Here is a 19,997-nt window from a genome sequence, read left to right on the forward strand (position 1 = left end):
AGGGGGCGGGGAGAGGAGACACAGGAGACAACGGGTTAGCGGGGCAAGACCCACCTCTCACCTGCGGGGGTGGGGGAGGGGAGGGCGGAGGTGGGGGGGGGCCTTGCCTTATCCTGAGCTGCTCCACTGCCTCGGTTACTTAAAGCCTGGGCTTTCCCTCTCTTGAGGACCTAGATTAGAGGGACCCTGACTCAGAAGTGCGGTCCCCGGACCCGCCCGCAGCATTGGCATCACCTGGAGGCTTGCTACAAATGCAGAATCCCAGGCTTCCACCCAGACCTACTGAAATCAGATTCTTCATTTGAACAGGATCCCCAGGTGATTCTTAGGCACGTTAACATTTGAGATGTTCTGCGAAAATACTCACGGACTCAGAGTAAATAACCGGGAATAAGGTGGTAGTGACACAGAAAAATGATGATTTGCAAGGTGACTTTCCATAGAGGTCTGCACCTTCCCCTGGTAAATATTTGCTCATTATTGAAAACCATACTCTCTATTCCTAAAGTTATTTTTCTCTAGAGCACTGAACGCCATCTGATTCATTGTATGTTTTATTTTTATTTACTTCTGTCTCTTCCCCCAACTGGAATATAAGTTCCACAGGGCAGGGAATTTTTGTCTTTTTTGTTCACTGCTATATACTATATAAATAAGGAGCAGAGATTGTCTGTTCTAGAACTCTGCCCTAGTGAAGAACTTTCTCGAATGAGTGCAATTTACAGGAAATCAATCAAGATCCTCCTCACCTGCTTCCGCCTCCCTGAAGCTGTGTCTGGAGTAGAGGGAATACGGTGCAAGAGCATGTCCCCTAAGGATGGGGTTTGTGGCCGGTGTGCCCTAGTCATCTGGCACATTTTAGGGAGGATAGATTTTCTCAGTAATAGAACCTCAGAACCTTTAGGGATGATGCTGATTTTATGGCTCTGCTTTCGGAGAGCACCTTGGGCAAATCATGTAACTACTCTGGCCTTCATTTGTTTAGCAGAAAAGGTTGGGTTAGGAGAGGCTTAGGATTTTTTGCAGCCGTAAATTCTATGAGTTATGTGCCCCTTGCATCTATGTGTGTCTGTGGAAGGGGACTGGGAAATGGAGGAAGAGTCAATTTTTATATTAGCTTTCCTGTGCTCCAAAGAACTACTCAAAGTTTGCTTCCCAAAATAACTAGGACTGGGAAAGCATGGATTTGTTCAGCATAGATTCAGAAAATGAGTAACAGACGGCACCCAGAAAGAGTCATTTACCGATGCCATTAAGTATCCCACTTTAGAGGTTCAATCCCAGCTTGGTGAGGATGTGAATATTTGGGGCTCAAAGTCACGGTCTGTCTTGGAGCAACAGAGATAGCCCTGCTGTCTGCTTCTGGTAAAGAGTTTGGAGCTAGCTATGGGGTTAGGGCCAGGCTTCTTCTGTATGGAGGGCTGACATTAAGTGATGGCTAAATCAATCAATCTCTTTGTATATTTGTGTATATATATTTATATACCATAATATACCTATGTGTATGAATACATACCACAACATGCATATATCTATATATTTATACATATTTAGATGCATGTATATATTTATATAACACCACATACATAAATGTATGTATTGTATATATGTGCACACACTTATGTAGTGTTTACATCTGTTTGTAGTGGTATATAAGTATATATACATATATGTGTTGAGAAGGACTCAGTAATAACTTGATGTGACACATATCCCTATATAAACTTTGACCAGTTGCTTCGTTCAGATGACACTCCTTTGGCTGTTGCCCACCCCTCAGGTTTGGAAAGGCAAGCCATAACTGCAGAACACGGAGAAGTCGTAATACCTGTAATACCTGAGGTGTCTTTAGAGTCTGACTCAGAGTCGGAGGTCTCTGAGGATTCCGAAGTTTTCTCCGGCAGGTGGGGAAGCTGTGCGATGTCCATTGGCGTGTCCTTGTACTCGGGGTTGCTGTGGAGGAGGGAGGTGTTCATCAGGAGTGCAGACACCCATTCTGGATAGGTTGCTTTTGACCATCTTCTTCCCACTTCCTTGCCCCAAACTTTTGGAGTTCAGAGAGTTTGAAAGACTAAACATGAAATCATTTCTCAGCTCATCATGGGACTTTTACAGAAGCTTGGATTGCATGCGCTGGGGAACAGGTGCACCTTGCCACAATGACTGAATACCCAAATGCTACATGAAAGCCACCAAAAAGCTTTCAAATAATCAGGTACCACTGGGGGCCAGGGAACTGGGCTGCTTGACATTCCTCCCAGTACCACACCTGGGGTAAGGGAGGATAAGAGACGCACCCTCAACAATTCATCCCCCTGCCTCCCAGTGTGCCCTGCCTTCTCCTGGGCTCCTAATGAGTCCATTGCTTCAGTACCCTTGTCTTGGGTCCTTGATGGAGCTCTCAGCTGTTCAGATGGCTCTAAGGCTAGTGGGGGCGGGGAGTTGGGGGGCAGAGCCCTCAGCACCTAACGATCTGACAGATGCACAGGTGCACCTTGGGCTGCGTGGATTATGGCTACTGATCTGTCAACACACCCATTACAATCACATTTTCATATGCTCGTGGGGCGTACACCTGTGGCTTGTTAGCTGGAAATCTGATTGCAGTGGGGAGAGTCCCAGTGTGAAAGAATGAAGCTAACCCCATTTGCACAAAAGTGCTTAATTTTTGTTCTATTTTTAATTCAGAAACAAGCCTCCTCTGGAAAAGGGAGTGTGTGTTCGGTCAGTCAGCGACCTTCTAGAAACGCCACTCCAAGGCCAGCCCAGCGTATGAGCAGTACCAGCTGCATACTCTGAAGGCACTAGGAAAGTCTCTTGCCTCCAAATGGAAAATGCCTCTTCTGTCCTTCTATCGTGGCCAGTCAGCCAGAGACCTTCCATAGGTCTCTATGACTCACTAGCTAATTTCTAGTGAAATTCCTGTATCAAAGAGTCACTGTTTCAGTAACTACACTAAAACTGCACATATCCCAGGGGGGTTAATTCACTAAGATGAATTATCAGGCCTTTACTCCCTAGTGTGAATTAGCATCAGCAGCAGAGCTTTCTCTGGATGATCAGATGAGCCAGATGCTGGGAAGGTAGCCTTAGCCCTTACGCAGTTTCTGTAATTCTACCAGGTGTTGTGAGGGTACAGGAAGAAGACTGGAGGCGCAGTAATTTCAGAACGGGGAAGTGCAAGCCTGGATGGGGCCCAGAAGTGAGGGATTCTGGCCAGGAAGAGGGAGCATGAAAATCCTGCTTGGGGAAGAACAAAGGACAGGAATGTGGGAAAGAAAAGCCAACTTCAATAGTTGCTATCAGGCCAAGGCCTTTCTTCCTAGACCTCCAGCCTGGAGAAGTGATCCTGATGAGTGACAGACCTGGGGAGCTTCCTCTGCTAAAGCTCATGTATGTCAGTCTCCTTTGGTCCAGATGCCATGTGGGTTCACAAGTCCCTTGTCGCCCAACTCACAGTCTTCTATTATTGAACCCAGGGTGAGTCTTCAGGTCAGCTGAAACACGTCTGGCATGCCTGAGATTGATGCTCTTTGAGCCTGAAGGCTGGTCTTTGGTACCCAAACTGCTTCCTTCTTCTCCATATGGAATTACGTGGCCCAGGAGCACCAAAGGCTCATGAGCTTGTACCATGTGATCCTAGGCTAGACCAAGAGTGTTGCTCCAAAGTAGCACCAGCTGACCTCTCCTTACCCCTCCTCACTCCCTCTGTTTGGGGGCAGAGTAGGAAGTCATGAGGCTGATGAGGCAGTAAGAAAGATCCAGATGGGAAGAAGTCTCCCTGAATGAGATGAACAACCATAGGGATTACTTTAGTGCCTTAGGCTCCAGCAGCCTGGGGGACGGCCATCCTACAGTCTATGGTGTCCCTGTTACTAATGTCTAATTTTTAATAATAATGGGTCTCCTTGGCACAGTGAATGTCAGTGCCACAATACCTTATTCTGTCTTCTCTTTGGCATGTGAGTTTTTATAACCTTCTGCATTGCATACAGCCACTGTTCCATAAACCTCTAAGTAAAAGAATTCCCTGATAGCAGAACCCATCTTGAGCATATCACAAACACAGGGGATAGTTTGCATGAAAAGCAGGCTTTGGAGAAAGCCCCCTTCGATACCCATACTTTTACCTTTACAGAGAATTAATGTAGAGTAGAAGAGGTCAAAAAAGGGAAAAGAAAGTAGATGAATGAAGACTCTTCTAAGTGGTGCACATTAAAGCCCTCTCTAGCGCAATAATCATTAGTGTCTGATTGATATGCTATTGGGAGCAAGCACATTCATGCCTTCAAATCGTCACCAGCGGACGCGAACACACTCTGAAGGGTCAGCCTGCTGATGAGACACGGCTGTCTGCATCTCTCTCTCAAAGAAAAATGGGATTCGGTACTCCCTGTCTAGATTATCAGTCAAAGGGCAACAACTTCCATTCATAAGACCTACTGGAAGTTTTCCTCCTCAGACCACATGTGGGCCCCGCCTGGTGGCTTTAGGCCAAGAGAAGCCAAAGACTAGAATGACAATGGTGGGAGGGCGCCAGGCTGAGCATTTGGATAGCTTCATGGCAGGATTGGTGGAGAACCTCCCAGAAAGCTTGTCCCCAGACGCAGACCACCCAGGCTATGCGTCTTGGTTACTTTGGTGCTAGTCTGAATCCACAGGCAGCAAGCAGATGAGGACGGAGAGAGGAGTGGTGTTGCACACTGGAATTCAGGAGGCTGTTGAGCTTGGCTGCATTAATGGATATAAATTTGAGGATGCATTAAAACAGCGGTCACCCTTGCCTGAGATCACAGAGCAGGCAAAAGAAGACTGCCTTCATTTTTACACTGAAATTGTCTCAATTCTGGCAAAGCGACTCCCTTTGCTTACCAAAACTTGAATGTCTGGGGAATCCAACCCTACGTAATATGCTGAGGACTTCAAAGAGATGGGATACAGGAGGAATATGAACTCTGCCACTTCCTCCGCATCCCCTTTTCATAATTTTCACAAGGGTTGGAGCGCATGCGTATGAGAACGTGTGGGGGAGAAGGAGAGGCGTTTTGAATGCTTCCACTGGAGGCAAACGTCTGTGTTCTTTTTCTGGCCCGAGCATTTGTGGGGAAACCAAAGCAACCTCTGCAGAACTGCCCCAAGGTTGGCAGACCAAGAACTATTGAACATTTCGCAAATCTGCCCTCGAAGTCCCTACTGACATGGCTTTGAACTTTTCCCATTTCTTTGACTCTTGTGGAAAGAAAAGCAGAATTTCCATATAATTCCACACCAGATACTGTCAAAAGATAATACAACATGCCAGCTATTTACCATTGGGCTGCATGTTTTATAACTGAGATGGAAATGAAAAAGAATTCCAAAATATACCTCAGAAGATAATTCACCCAGATGATGTTCTTCTCATTTGCGTTCTTGGCGTTAATAGCTATCGTGGCACTAGACTGTATCCAAATATATCCTCCATTCTTCTGCATCCAACGATAGTACTTTGTCACACACTGGCCCTTATTCAGCACTGGTGAAAAAACAAAACAGAATAGAAGGCATTGCATGTTAGGACTGGGACAAAATGGTTATCATCTCTGCAAAATCTGAAGCTTAGAAAGGGGAGGTCCCGGACTTCCCTGGTGGCGCAGTGGTTAAGAATCCGCCTGCCAATGCGGGGGACACGGGTTCGAGCCCTGGTCCGGGAAGATCCCACATGCCGCGGAGCAACTAAGCCTGTGCACCACAACTACTGAGCCTACGCTCTAGAGCCTGTGAGCCACAACTACTGAGTCCGCGTGCCACAACTACTGAAGCCCGCGCACTTAGAGCCCGTGCTCCACAACAAGAGAAGCCACCGCAATGAGAAGCCCACACACCGTAACGAAGAGTAGCCCCCGCTCGCCGTAACTAGAGAAAGCCCGCGGGCAACAATGAAGACCCAACGCGGCCAAAAATAAATAAATTTTTAAAAAAAGAAGAAAGGGGAGGTCCCGCACCAAGCCAGGGGTGCCCCTCTGTATGCTTAATGTAGAATGCCATTAGTAGGACAAATGGAATCACCAATTCAGTGGAGCAGCTGCTCCGGAGCTAGGGTTACTAGCGTTTATAGCAAGACTTTACTCCATTTTGGGCAGTCATGGTGTGAAAGGAAGGATAACAGGACTACAAATCTTTTTGGCTCACAGAACACCTAATGCGGTGTGGATATTGTCAATGGGTTTGACGTCAGATGGGAACAAAGGCAAATTTGGATGTGATTTATTCATAGCTTCAAGGTAGCCCTCTTTGAGATTCTGGATATCTGAATGGTTCCAAAGATGCTTTCCCCCTCTGTCTTTGATCATTTCACCTCAGCGTGAGCAGTATCAACCCGTGTCCTTATGTATCGGTTCCTTTTGATCTTGTCGAACAGAATTTATAGTATTAACTAAATCTACATGGGTCAGGCAGGGGAGATTCTGGTGAGACATTTGCTGAACGTTGGAACAAAATACATTCCCTCACCAAGTCAGAGAGAAACACTGGCCTAAGGGAAGCACAGGTTTGACTTGGCTAGAGCCAAACAGAGTGACAGCTCCACACAGACTCTGAAATATGGCCCCAAATGAAGGAACAAGTAAAAACAATCAGTAATGTGAAACGGTGCCATTAAATATCCACGGAAAGAGAGCTTTAAAATGCAGATGTTAAAAATGATACTTTAACCAAAATCTTGCCAAGTTGAAATGGATTTGATTTGTATCTGGGTACGCTTGAGCTAGTAAAAGGGGGAAGAGTGCAGTAAATCAGCCCCTGAAATAAAGTGCTATGGATGGGAAGGGTTTAAAAGGATGCCGGAAACGTGCACAGCCCGCTGTTATCGCTTGGATACGAATTGCAGAGGCTACACCCCCCCCCAACAGCGCGCCAGCTGGCCGGCCACTAGAGGGCAGTGTGCACTCGTCCACGCTGCCCACTTTTGGCACGTCCTTGTCTCCGTCTGCTAAAATGAAAAACCTCTAACTGCTGTAATAAATTTGGCTAAATTAGCTGCTAAATGGTTATCTCAAGTAATATGTATTTGCATTAATCATCTTGCTCTAAACCAGAACAAGCCAGAGTCCTAAAGACGTAGTAAATTCATATTGTCCATTTAATTATGGCTAATAAGTGCTTCATATACAATAGTTTCATGAAGTACATTTTGATTTTTTTTTTTTGGGGGGGTGGATGGGTAAAGGGAAGTCACTTTGGAAAAGAGCTGTGTTTAAGGCTGTAGAAGCTCTTCCCATCATGTCTGAGCCACTCTTCCTAGCTCTGAAAGTGGTCAAAAATCAAACCTCCATATATTTTATCCATAAACATATAAACTTCAACGCTTTTCTCCCATTCTCTCTTTTTTTGTCTCACAATACACGAAATGGATGGTTGTAAAATTTAATACTTAGGTCTTAACAGTTGCTTGAAAAAGCCTTGCTTTGATGAGTGCTTCAAAGAGCGGCAAGTTCTATTCAGAAACTATTCTACAGTTTAGGGTATTTTTAAAACCCGGAACTGTCACCTTCTCTTCGTGGTGAGGCTCCACAGGTAGGACTGTACTCTGCTTTTGTAGGCGATTGTAAGTTCTGCCATTCGGCATGCATGGCTTCCTCGGCTCCAAAACTGTGTAGTGAAGCTGAAAGCAGTAAAATACTGACTCTGCCATATAGCACTTCTGTCAAACCATTGTTGCATGCAACAAGATGTGCTTTTATTCAAATCCTCTCAACCTGGTTAACTATTAATAGAGGAACGATGGGTTATGAAATTCTGCCCACTATTTTCACAGAAATACTTACAGCATCCCAATCAGTGGTTGGCGTATAATTCTACCTGCTGTGTATCTGGAATAAGGGATAATTTCAAATGGTTCTAGTATTTTTAATAAAGGCAAAGAGATTAAGAAGCCCCTTTTATAGAGTCACATGAAGAAAACACTGAGATGGTAGGCTAGACCAGCCCAGCCTGGCTGGGTTTTTGGACTGGAATTTGACCCAAAGCAGGCACAATTAAAAAAAAAAAAAAAAAAAAGACCCCACAATACAGTGCGTAGCAAGGGGCAAAGTGAGACAGAAATTATAAAGTCAAATCAGAGTTTGCAGAATCAGCATAAAGATCACCACACCCTCCCGTTCCTAATAATACTTTCTCTTACTTACAAACAAAGAAACAGAGAAACAAACAAAATCTCCTTTCTGAAATGCATGACCAGCAAAACATCAGCCTTGGGAGTGGGCCCCATGGATGTGCTGTGAAGGGGCAGAATGGCTCATTTGCTAAAAGATTGATGTGTGTCACCTTTTTGGGTTAAGGCAGCATGACGCTGGGTCTGATTAGGTGCATGTGTGTTTCCTGAGAAGATAAATACAAAGTTATTAGGACCCATGATTCCACGAATAGTATTTATCACCCAGGCCAAGGGCCATCTAGCAAAGAGAGGAGACCTCAGTGAGAGAGAGGCAGGCCAGGCAAGTTTACGTGATGAAGTGGTGGTGAAAGAGCTGCGGAGAAAAGGACCCCTGAGGGGTTCCCTGGGGAGTCAGGAGCTACTTGAGTGCCTTCACTTACCGCGGTCCACACCATAGAGCAGATGCAGGGGCCCATCACCGTCAGCTCAAGAAGACAAGTTTAACCTAATCCATTAATTTGCCCTGGGCCAGCCTGACAAACAGAATTCTGAAAAGGTAGACATTCCAGCATGGTCTTGGATCATGACTGTTTCCTGAGGATCAGTGTTTTCTGAATGACACCCCCATGTGTCCGTGGGAATCTAGATAACTCCAGATAAGGCGCTGAGTTAGCTCCTACTGTAGCATGAAATGTTGACCAAAAGATCACCCCAGGTGCGTCTGTTTTTCAGGAGGGACCCATAAAAGTGGTCACGATGGAATTTTGCTTCTTTTAAAATGAACACGGAATAACTTTTGCTTGGGGCTCTAGAGTATAAATTTATGATCTGTGGATGAAGCTTCCTGCTTTAAAAAAAAAAAAAAAATCATACTGGCAAATCAGTTGGATCATTCCAGCTGTGCCAGAGGCAGGATCGGACAGCTTTTCCTGAGCTCACGTGGTCCTAATCAGCTCACGAAGAAAAGCCACTTTGGTGCCAGTTTGAAAGAGATTTTTAGTTTGTAATAAATTAGACAACTTGCAAAACACAAAAACTTTTTTGATACTCTCTAATCCAGGGCTGCTGTTTTTATTTGGGGGTTTTTAGCTTTAAATAATGGAGAGAAATGAGAGAATGTCTGTGTTAGTCTATTTCACAAAATCCCTTTTGTGGAGAGAAACAGAAATAAGCATGATGTAAGTTACTTGGTATGGAAGTCCTTAAAAACCAGTTAATTGTCCCTTGAAAAGAGATAGTTCCTCATCAAACCAATGAGCCCAGGAGAACATTCATAACAGCGCTCAAACTATAAAGAGAGGAAACCGAGACAGAGAGGAAATATCTATGAGGATCTTATTTTTAGTCTTACACGGTGATACGGTCTGAGTACTTCTAACACATAACCTGGCATCTTCTCTTTGGTTTATCCCAAAGTTTACGTTTTGCTGTCCAAACCTTTTGGTAGAGCAGCCTATGTGTGCCCACTGAATTCAATGATCCCATCATAACGTTTCTAGAAAGATGTCTTTAAAACTGTGCGATAGGAATTAGTTTTTATTTAAGGATCTCAGAACACTGAAATGGCCTTTTCTTAGGTTTTAGAGGGTAAACATGAAGACACAGGGGGGCTGACTGGGTTTCTCCCAGATGCCCTTTCAGTCTCGGATGGTCCCAGGTATAACCGTGGACGCCTCTGCTACCGCACCACAACTTGCTCCTCTGAGCCCTGAAGTCTAGGGTGCAGCCGATTGCTTTTGGTTGCTATTGCTCAGCTCTGGGGAAAACCAAGAAGCTGTCATCAGCACTGCCCCACCTTCCAAGCTACAGGTGCCTCTGAGTTACAGACTGTGCTCTTCAGAGGACAGAAGTGACCCTGCATTTGGAAGAAGAAACTACTAGAGACAAGGAGAGACTTACATCTTGCTGGTGGAACCATTCTAGCCCTGCTCATTTGACCATTTTTGTCTCTTAAGTGTCAAAATACCACCCACCCCTAACTGTGAAGGGAGTGGCAAATGCAGTTCAATCCAAAGAAAAATGCTTATGTGTTAGAACACGTGACCTTTTACATCACATACACACTTTACCCCCCCCCCCCCAAAGACTGGATGCTCAGATTGATGGACTATCTTTTTAAAAAGTCACCTGGCCTCTTGGTGTGAGCTTAGTGGCAGGCATACAAGAAATGTACTCCCTGTAGAGAAAAACTACCCCCGCCCCCCCAATCTGATGAGCTCTTGCTGCAGTGCACATCTATGGCTCTGCACGCAGTGACCAACAGAGGGATTTCAGTGTTCCTTAGGAAAACTTTGTCCACAGAGATAGACTGATGATTGAAAGGACATAAAGGAAGCCTGTGTCTGTGGCAGGAACATAACTCTGTCAGTAACTCAAAACAAATCAGTCCAAGTTTGCCTTCAGGAATATGGAGGAAAAAAGAGAACATGGTCTCTTCCTGTTGGGCTGTTCCACAAAATCAAAGCCAAAGATTCTAAATAGTGAGTTACTTGTGTCTTCAAAAGAAGGAAGCAGTCTAATTCAGTTTGAAGAGGAGATGAAGAAGACATCTCAAAAGCGGTCTTTTAGCAAAGTGTCTCACAAAAGGACATTTTAGAGGTTTGCATATGCATTAAAAAGCTGCAATACTTGGTGTATTCAGGTAAGTATAGAATAAATAGGAAATGGTGAGATCATCGGAGATTTTCACACTTGACATTCACACAGCTGAACAAAGAGCTTCATTATCGTCATGGCAATATGAGGGTGCATCTGCTGCTCGGCTCACCCCCCCCCTTGAGCTACCTTCATCAATGGCTGCAGAGAATGGGGAGCGGGGGGCTTTCTGCTAGATACTCAAAAATTAATTTTGAATTCACTAATGTGGAGAGCGTGCAAGTTAGGGGAGTGGTGTGCTAGAATCACACTTTCTACTTAATACCACAGTTGGGTGCTTAGCTGTAGCTACCGGTTTTTCTTTCTACATTCACAAAACTGGCAGATGAAACATGAAAAAGAATACTGACTCTTTAATCTCTGCTTCTCCACCTAAGGCCCAAGGCAGGCTGACAGGGAACTTCATTCTGGAAACAGGACTTTTTTTTTTTTTCTTTTTTAAATTCTGGATTACTTTTTCCTCTGCTTTTGAAAACTGTGGGCTATAGGGGAATGAACCTGACATAGACTTAAAACAAGAACAGGTTTCCTTATCTAAAAAGTTATAGTTCTTGATGCTTACAGAGGTCATTTTCAAAACCCACAAGAGAAACAGCATTAGAGCCAGGAACTGTGCATTTGGCGCTTTATTTACGTACAATAGAGACAGTTTTTCATTTAGAACTGCTCATAGGATCAAGCAAGGCTTTGATGCCGTGCAGACTTTCCTATAGATTTTGCAATTAGTGAGCGAGATGTCTTAAATAGCAGGCATCCACAAATTGGTGTTTAGTTTTTTTGTAAATTTACGTGCTGAGCAATATTTGGTCAAATGGAATGATATTTGATACTTAATGTGAGTTACGAGCTTAAGGACAGAAGACCCGTGGATGGTCTGCGAATGACTACACATCATCTATAGATTTTCCCCCTAATATCCTAATGACAGGCCCTGCTTGAATTGCTATCTGTGTGATTTATAACCTCAGAAGAGGTTTTTTCCTATATCACCGCCGCCGATTGACAGATTTTTATTAACTGTTAATATTGAATCCTGCAGAAAACTTTCCATTGATTGAGAACATATCAATTTGTTAAGTTTAAAAAATAAATTCCCCTTTTCTTGATGATAACGTGCTGAGTTGGAGACCAAGGCTTTTGAACATTGAGGGGATCATGTTCTAGGACGGGAAGACTCAAAGTAATTGTTGGCACGAGTGACATCCGAGATCTCAGATCTTTTTAAAGCTGTTTTCAGTCCAGTCAGGGAGTTTCAGTACTGTTTAGTCCTGACCTTCTTGATCTGAAATAGTTAAGAACAGAGTATTTTTTAGCCTCCAAACCTTCTTTTTTGGTGGGGGTTTGTTATATAAAGAGACACAGTGAACTCTTGCACATGGAATTAAGATTTATGACTAGGAAATCAGGGAAATGGTGGATTTATCCACTCATTCAATAAATAATTTTTTTGAATGTGCCTCTCTGTGCCAGGCACTGGGGGATAGCAAAGTGAGCAAAATCTGTCGCCGGCCTGAACTCCTGTCTGAGTCTGAACTGGTCACAGAAATTCTGTCTCCCTTCCCGGGGATTGGTTTAGGTTTGGAATATGATGAAACACTGCACAACGAGACTCAGGGGGAAGTCTCTCTACTGTGGGAGACTGTTGGAAATGTTTTCTTCCTTCTGAAAATAAGGATTTACTTCTCTTTGTCTTTGAACGGGAGACAGATGCTTATCAGTCATTTTTACTAGTAAGTTTATCACAGTGATGACTTATGGAAAGTGGCGTGGAGGCCTATGAAAGCACAGCAGGTCCAACCTGGCCTGGGTGAATCCTTCACCTTCCTTTAAAAATGAAGAGGAATGGAGTACTGGGGAGGTTAAGCTGGGATGTAGGGAGACCTAAAAAAAGGTAAAAAGATGAGGTGAATCTTTTTTTATTTTTTATTTTTATTGGAGTATAATTGCCTTACAATGCTGTGCTAGTTTCTGCTGTAGAGTGAAGTGAATCAGCCGTACACATACCTATAGCCCCTCCCTCTCGGACCTCCCTCCCACCCCCTGCCCACCCATCCCACCCATCTAGGTTGTCACAGAGCACCGAGCTGAGCTCCCTGTGCTTTATAGCAGGTTTCCACTAGCTATCTATTTTACGCATGGTGGTGTATATATGTCAATCCTAATCTCCCAATTCGTCCCACCCTCCCCTTCCCCCTTATAGGCAGGTTTATTTTATGTCTCTGGCAGACTCTGTGTTTCTGGATGCAGTCATTTCATTAAGCCTACTAAATATCTTTAGCAAGAAATATCTAAGTGGTGAGGCATAGGTGTACAAAAACTAGTGTTCCATAAAATCGGGACTATTTAAAGGAGCCCAGACAAACGTCATGTGTTCAGCTGTTCTGTGGATTGTCAGAAATCCTGGTATTTTGTTGTGAAAACATTACAGATTCTCCCAGGTAGCGGTCATCGTTGAGTGTCCTCTGAACAGCTATTCCGCCACTTCTTTCTGGGTAATAGAACTCCCATTTGGGGCTTTATGTGTGGTGGTCTTCCCCCAAGTCTCAGGAGGGATAAATGTTTGTTCAAACCAGCCACAGTAATTCCATCCAGCGCTTGGCGGAAGCTGGGGCATTTGATGAAATGCTGGACAATGAGACTTTCCTGGAGGGCCTGAGGGAATATTTTCTTTTCTTTCAAAAAATGAACACAAAGTAGCAACTGACCCTTTCCTGACTTTGGACATTGTCCTGTGAGGAACTGATGATTGGCTGTGCTACAGCTGTCTTTTGATCATGAAGAGAAAGTGAAGACGATTACAGAGAAAGTTGAAGTCATTTTTACTTGGGTTTTCTGTTACTTGTAATCAGGTGGGTTCTGGCTAATGTGTCTCCCCCCAAATTTGAGGAGGCCAGAGAGAGGGGGTGGGAATTCTTAAAGAGCTTCAAATAAGCTGCTCTTTAGTTAACCCTATATTAATGGAAAAACACTGTATGCTAAACACACACACAAATTAAATCCTATGCTGCTCATTTGTATTTAAAAAAAAGTTTGAGGGTTTTTTTTTTTTTTTGAGATATGCAGGGTGTCATTAAATCAACATTTTAAAGAAAGTGTTTTTTAGAAAAACGATGTCACCTTGTTCTTCATTTTGTATAAAGTACAAGAAGTACTGGAATTGATTTTATTTAGGTTAATTGATTTCTGTTAAAATGGATGACTTAGAAGCATTGTTTTGTTTTCTTGATCATGCTTTATGAGAGCAATGGGTTAGTTTCTCTCAACTATCAGGTGTTTCTGTTATGATAATAAAAGCAGCTACTAATTGAAATAGTAATAAGGAAAAGCCCAAGAATCCATGTTAGAATTGCATTAGAATATATCAGTCAAATCAAAGATCTGGCTTTCTCTCTGAGCAGAGAGAAAAGATCAACGTGCTACATTCTGCGTCTTTTCGTGGGCTCTTCAAAGCTTGGGATGCCCTCAACACCTACCCGATGCCTACCGCCATCATACCTCCTGCCATCTTGCCATCTTCTTTCCACGTCCAGGGAAAATGTGCCTCGTGGAACTCCTTATCCTTCCTTGGTGGCCCCCACGTCTGGGGCTTCTTTGTTTTGTTTACACATCGTGATGGTCCTCATTTTACGCCACCGTTTCAAAACTGCCTGTTTTCATGCTCTCCTCTCTACCAATATGTAAGCTGCTTGAAGGTAGTGACCATAACTTAGTTATTTTTGAAACTTTATAGCAATACTGCGAAGCTTGTGTGTAGCAAGTATTCACAAATGTTAGATGACCCTGAACAGGGAAAATATGACTGTTCCTAGTCACACGTGCGGTCAAGTACATGGAAAAATATTACCCTGGGGAAAACTGAAGACCTCCTTTTGCTTACAAGTTGACTACTACTGCTAAATATTAACTTTCTCCACTGCAATTCAAAACTTTACAGCTTTGTAAAGAAGTCGATCTCTTTACCAAGTAATCACACTCGTTTCATTTGAACACTGATTGAGATGCCCTCAGAGCCACTTGACTACTCATATTTTACTACTATTAATAAAATTCATTCAATTGGAGGGGGGTAAATGAAGCCCTTAAGACTGTTAGTCGATCTGTATTACTTTTACTCCATGTAAAATAATGCCTTCTAAATACCAGTGTAGTCAGTACTTCTCAAACTTTTACATGAATGCGAGTCAACTAGGGATCTTGTTAACTGCAGGTTTGGATTCAGTAAACCTGAGGGTTGGCCTGAAATTCTGCATTTCTAGTATGTAATGGAGCAGGGACACTCAGCTGGTAGGTAGGCCCTTGCTGGTCTCTGTTCTCTGTGTTTGCCTGACCTTGGACTTAAACAGCTAAAATCAGCACTTGCTGAAAAAGAAAAAAAGATGTAAAGTAATAATACTAATTCACTCCTGGGAACTTCCTTTCAGTCCAGTGGTCAGGACTCCGAGCTTCCACTGCAGAGGACAGGGGTTCGATCCCTGGTCTGGGAACTAAGATCCTGCATGCCGCACGGCACGGCCAAAACCAAAACCAAAACCGAAAAATACCTAATTCACTCCTGCATAAAAACCTGACTTTATTTTGTCTCCATTTGACAGTCTTTTTAGTTAGTGGACAAGCACATGATGTAGGCTGACTTGGCTTCTGAAAAAAAGTCAGACACGGTAGCTATTAAATGCATTTCCTTTCATGTGAATTTTCATAATCATATGGAAGAAGAGGAAAAACTCATTTGCTTTGGGGGAAAACGTCCAGCCAATGATCAGGTGGCAGCTCAATCCCTAAAGACCCAGCGCTGGAAAAAGCTAAGATCAGGAAATAGAAAAAGTCCCCTGTGCCGTCTGCATTTGGTCCACCCATCAAACTTTACACCTTCCCTCCTTCCTTCACTCGCCGCTTCCTTCACTGCGTGCGATGGCTGCATACCCAAATCAACAATTACATTCCCCCTTTGTTTTTGTGGCAGATGACAAATGCATGGAGGACATCTTGTGTTTCCTAGGCAGGCAGGGCACTTACTTTGATTGATGCTCGGTTGTGGAAAAAAATGAGCAGGGAAGGAATTACAATGGAGGGCCTGCAGACTGGAAGGGGATATACTAATTAGTCCTGCATTAAGCAGTCGGCTTGCATTGGGTGATGAGACGCCTTCAGGAGGGAAGTGTAGGGGTTATTGATGCAAAACAGCGTGGAATGCATTATGCCAGGTAGCGGTGTATTCATTCTGTTAGGATGTATAGAATTTTGTAATTAAGAAATAAACAGGCTACTGTATTCTTTTTTAACAGCTCCCCAATATACTGGGTAGGCCGTGCTTTTTAACTCTAATGATCTCATGGACAAGCTGAAAAGTCGTCCTCTCTTTCTGAAATAAATCTTCTAGAGTTTCCTCATCCTGGATGCAGTTCTAGGAAGGGAAAACTGCCATCACTTCTATGCTTGCTGGCTCCTTCTTTCTAAAGCTCCACTGCTCCAGAGCCGGAGCCTTGACCCTTGCTGCTGGGACACAACGTAATAAAGAGAAAGGAAGTTTTCCCTCAGGCCACTCTTTCCAGGTTTTAGAGAGTCGTTGCTGATGTGACCTGGGAAGAACCCTAAGGATATCTCAAGGCAAATTCAGCATCTTCCATAGACAGGGGCGAAAGCAAAATGCAAAGCATGTTCCTCTGGTTAGCATGTGTGGTTTGCCCTTCTATTTTCTGGGCTATAGGCAGAGGCAAAGCAGTACACAGTGAAGCGTTCTCATAATTCAAGAGTGACACAGATGCTCTAGGTAACGGGAGTGTGTGACTCCAGGGAGATGTGACTGGTCATCTTGAGGTCAATACATCCTGAGCAGTGGAGAACTGGAGGGTGATAGGAAAAGGTGCTCAAATAATTGCTAATATGGGTGATTTAAAATTCAAACCTTGAAATGTTGATTTGCTCAATTTGGCCTGAAGAATCAATGAAATTGGGTTCAGTGACTCCAGGGAGGTGGCTTAGAGAAAAAAAAAAAAAATCACACAGGTCTTTGGTCACAGTATGATAGAAGAGGACCTAAACTCCCTTGAGATCCCAGTGTAATTTCACTAACCCACCGTGTTGGTATAGATAATGATTCCTAGTGATTCTTTGTGTTGAAACCCAGTGAACTCTCAGGCGTCTCATGTTAACCTAGTGGGCGAGTAAATGGTCCAAAGTTTTTGGTTCAATTTATCAGAGTTGTCAAATCCTGGTGCAGCTGAGATTCCCTTTTACTTTTCTTATTCTAGAAACGAGTTCATCTATGGATTTACAGATACCTATGCTAGGGAAGTAGATCTAAGTGATAAAGAGAGCATTTTGAGTTATCAAAGACTGTCGAGTCTTTTTTTTCTTTAAGTTTTATCCATAAACTGGAGCATAAGACACATCTCAAAATATCAGAAATATGATCAGATGACTACAACCTGCCTTTCATGGACAGAACCAGGAATTGTGCCAATAGCTCTAGGAAGAAAAGCTAAATAGTTAATGTGGTTTATTTTTTAACCATCCCTTTGTTTTAGAATTCTATCTTATTCTTGAGCTGATTCCATGTCACCATGACCTTCTCCTGCCAAGAAGGCACAGTTGAGGCATCCTTCAGTAATAGCCTAGGGCTTTGGACAAGCAAGATGCTGTGCTGGCTTTTTGCCTTTTTTTTTTTTTCAATGTTTACACAACCAAGACTTATTACATGCTCTGTCATTTTGTTACTGGGCTGGCTTTGGTTTGAGAATTAGGTAAACATCAGACATTCCATCACATAATTTTAGACTCAATCTTACTTTATAATGATGTTAATGTTTATTGTACAAAGCAAGATGCATTTGTATATTTTAGCATTTTATTTCAGTCACAGAATGCAAAACCTGACATTGGCATCAGTTTGATTTGTGTGTGTGTGTGTGTGTGTGTGTGTGTGTGATTGAAGATATTAAGCACTACAAGAATGCTGAAATTTCAATCTGATTAGGATCAAAATTCTTCAGGATCAAAACACTCCTTTTCCTCCCCCTACAGTTTTACTAATTGTGTGCTACTTGACATTGTGGAGTTATTCCACAGCGTGATAGCTAAATATGTGAAGTATATTTTACTGTGCTGAATTATCAGCTCATTCTATTTGTTTTTCATGTGTTTAAGGTTATTAAAAGAACTTAAAATTAGAAGTCATGTGTATGAGTTCAAAGACTGAACTCAATCATTGTTAGCAGATGAGATCATAAAGCAATAGCCAGCACGTCAATATCAAGTAATGAAAAAAAAATCACAGAATTTGAAAGCATACCTTCTCTGTTCATTAGTTGGCAAGATACCAGAAAAATTAGGATACTAGCACAATAGTGAATGGCGGACGGAGTTGTTTATTTTCAGCACTCTCAAATTATTCCAGGTACTGAAAAACGAGATAAAAGTAGATAGGAAAGAATGGCATCAAATGTATTTGTTGGAGACCTTGCTTTTTGGGAAGAAATGAACTGCCCTGGCTCACTGTTCCTGAGGAATTGTATATCTTCAAGCTGTAAATCAAATCCCAGAGAGATAGCATGACGTTTTCCAAATAATAACGGAGGAGGACAAAGTTCCTTTTTGTCAGCATCGGGTTTCTGAATTTAGACCTCGATTAAGATTCCAGAATGAAAAAGCAGCCCCCGCCCCACACACACATGGTCTCTGACTGTGTCTACAAACAATATATTCATTTTCAAAGTGGATCGCTGGCATATCCGCATCCCAAAATATATTCATAGCTTCCTCCAAGATCCTGATTTTTCTCCATTTTCTCTAAATTCCCAGCTACAAAGAACCTGATGTGTCTTTTCAGGAAACAGCATCATTTCTTCCCCCAATTAATTGAAGAGCCATCTGCTTCTGTGATACCCGACATCCATTCGTTCTTAGCAACAAGTATGTTCCCTAAATCGCTGGGGGCCATACCAAGGCACGCACTCTGGGTTGGGAGTAGAATCTGCCAGAGCAGCCTCACAGGCAGGCTTTTTTCCAGAGACACAGTATATACAGAATTTGACACTGACCTTGCTCCCTTGTCAGTGTTGCTAACGCAGGGTTCAAAACACAGTACAAGGGACTTCCCTGGTGGCGCAGTGGTTAAGAATCCACCTGCCAATGCAGGGGACACGGGTTCGATCCCTGATCTGGGAAGATCCCGCATGCCGCGGAGCAACTAAGCCCGTGCGCCACAACCACTGAGCCCGCCCGCCACAACTACTGAAGCCCACGTGCCTAGAGCCCGTGCTCTGCAACAAGAGAAGCCACCGCTCGCCGCAACTAGAGAAAGCCCGCAAGCAGCAATGAAGACCCAACACGCCATAAACAAACAAACAAATAAATAAAAAACACAGTACAAGATGCTCACAGTTTGAGACTTCGGCTAGCTTAGTGTCTCTCCATTACGCCTCTGAAGATCTGAGTTTGAAATGATTAAACAACGGCAAAGGGCGGGAAAGATCTGAAACAGCTCTCCTCAACCGTGGCCAGAAAGGGAAGAAGAAATTAATACAGAGGCCACCTGGCTGGTTTTACTACGTAAAAGCTTCTGCTTCACGCTGTACCATCTCCTTTGTGTCCCCTTGCATGTATTTAAAAGTGGAGTTCAGAACCGGGTTTAGAACCTTCTAGGACTATAGATGGCAGGGCCCTCATTTTCTAGGAAGAGTCTACTGAATGATCATAAAAAGAATCTCTTGTTGGAAAAGGGCAGCCCTTTCCTAAGAGGTCCACCAGACCAGTGCCTCTTGCCTGATGGGATTGTCAGATCCCTTGCACACATAGTGAAAACAGCCCTGCTGAGTTTGATGAGGGAAAAGTGCATGGGGACGCTGGTGTGCGAGTTACTGCTTGGACCCAGTTGGAACACTGCTGGTCCTGCTTTGTTTAAACGCCACAAAAGGTGCCTTGGAGGTGAGCCTGCTGGCCAGGAGCTGGGAACCAGACTCAAAGAGCTGAGATGAGTTTCTCCCTTCCAAGAGTCGGGAGATGGAGGTACCTGCTCCTCTAAATAACCCTCTTTCCAGAAATAGAGTGAAAAGTCAGCACCTTTGAGAGCTGCCGTATCCACACCAGGCACTCTGCCCCTGTCCCCAGGCCCCCCCATCACAGTTTTGCTGCTAGTCAAGTAGGAATTCTTATGCAGCTCTGGCCTAGCTGAACTTGTCTTCTCCCATGTCTGTTTTGAAACTGAGACCAC

At 43.6% G+C, this 19,997-nt stretch overlaps 2 protein-coding genes across 13 annotated transcripts in view; one reads left to right on the forward strand and one right to left on the reverse strand.

Annotated features, from left to right (window-relative positions):
* Positions 1–19,997, forward strand: part of LOC309656113 (uncharacterized protein) — a 761,916-nt gene that overhangs the window by 580,705 nt on the left and 161,214 nt on the right. The gene's annotated exons all lie outside the window — the stretch shown is intronic.
* The window catches only part of NPAS3 (neuronal PAS domain protein 3), an 858,029-nt gene that overhangs the window by 4,082 nt on the left and 833,950 nt on the right, over positions 1–19,997 (reverse strand). For 8 of the 12 annotated variants that reach the window (XM_082452090.1, XM_082452089.1, XM_082452084.1 and 5 more), the window contains 2 exons: positions 5,368–5,515; positions 1,829–1,953 (listed from right to left, as the gene is read on the reverse strand). In XM_082452090.1, the coding sequence (XP_082308216.1) occupies positions 1,829–1,953; positions 5,368–5,515 (273 nt within the window). The remainder of the gene's footprint in view (positions 1–1,828; positions 1,954–5,367; positions 5,516–19,997) is intronic. The other 4 variants (XM_082452092.1, XM_082452091.1, XM_082452088.1 and 1 more) reach the window with 1 other exon arrangement.

The sequence above is a fragment of the Balaenoptera physalus genome (assembly GCF_965194825.1).
Source record: "Balaenoptera physalus genome assembly, chromosome: 2".
Classification (NCBI taxonomy): Eukaryota; Metazoa; Chordata; class Mammalia; order Artiodactyla; family Balaenopteridae; genus Balaenoptera; species Balaenoptera physalus.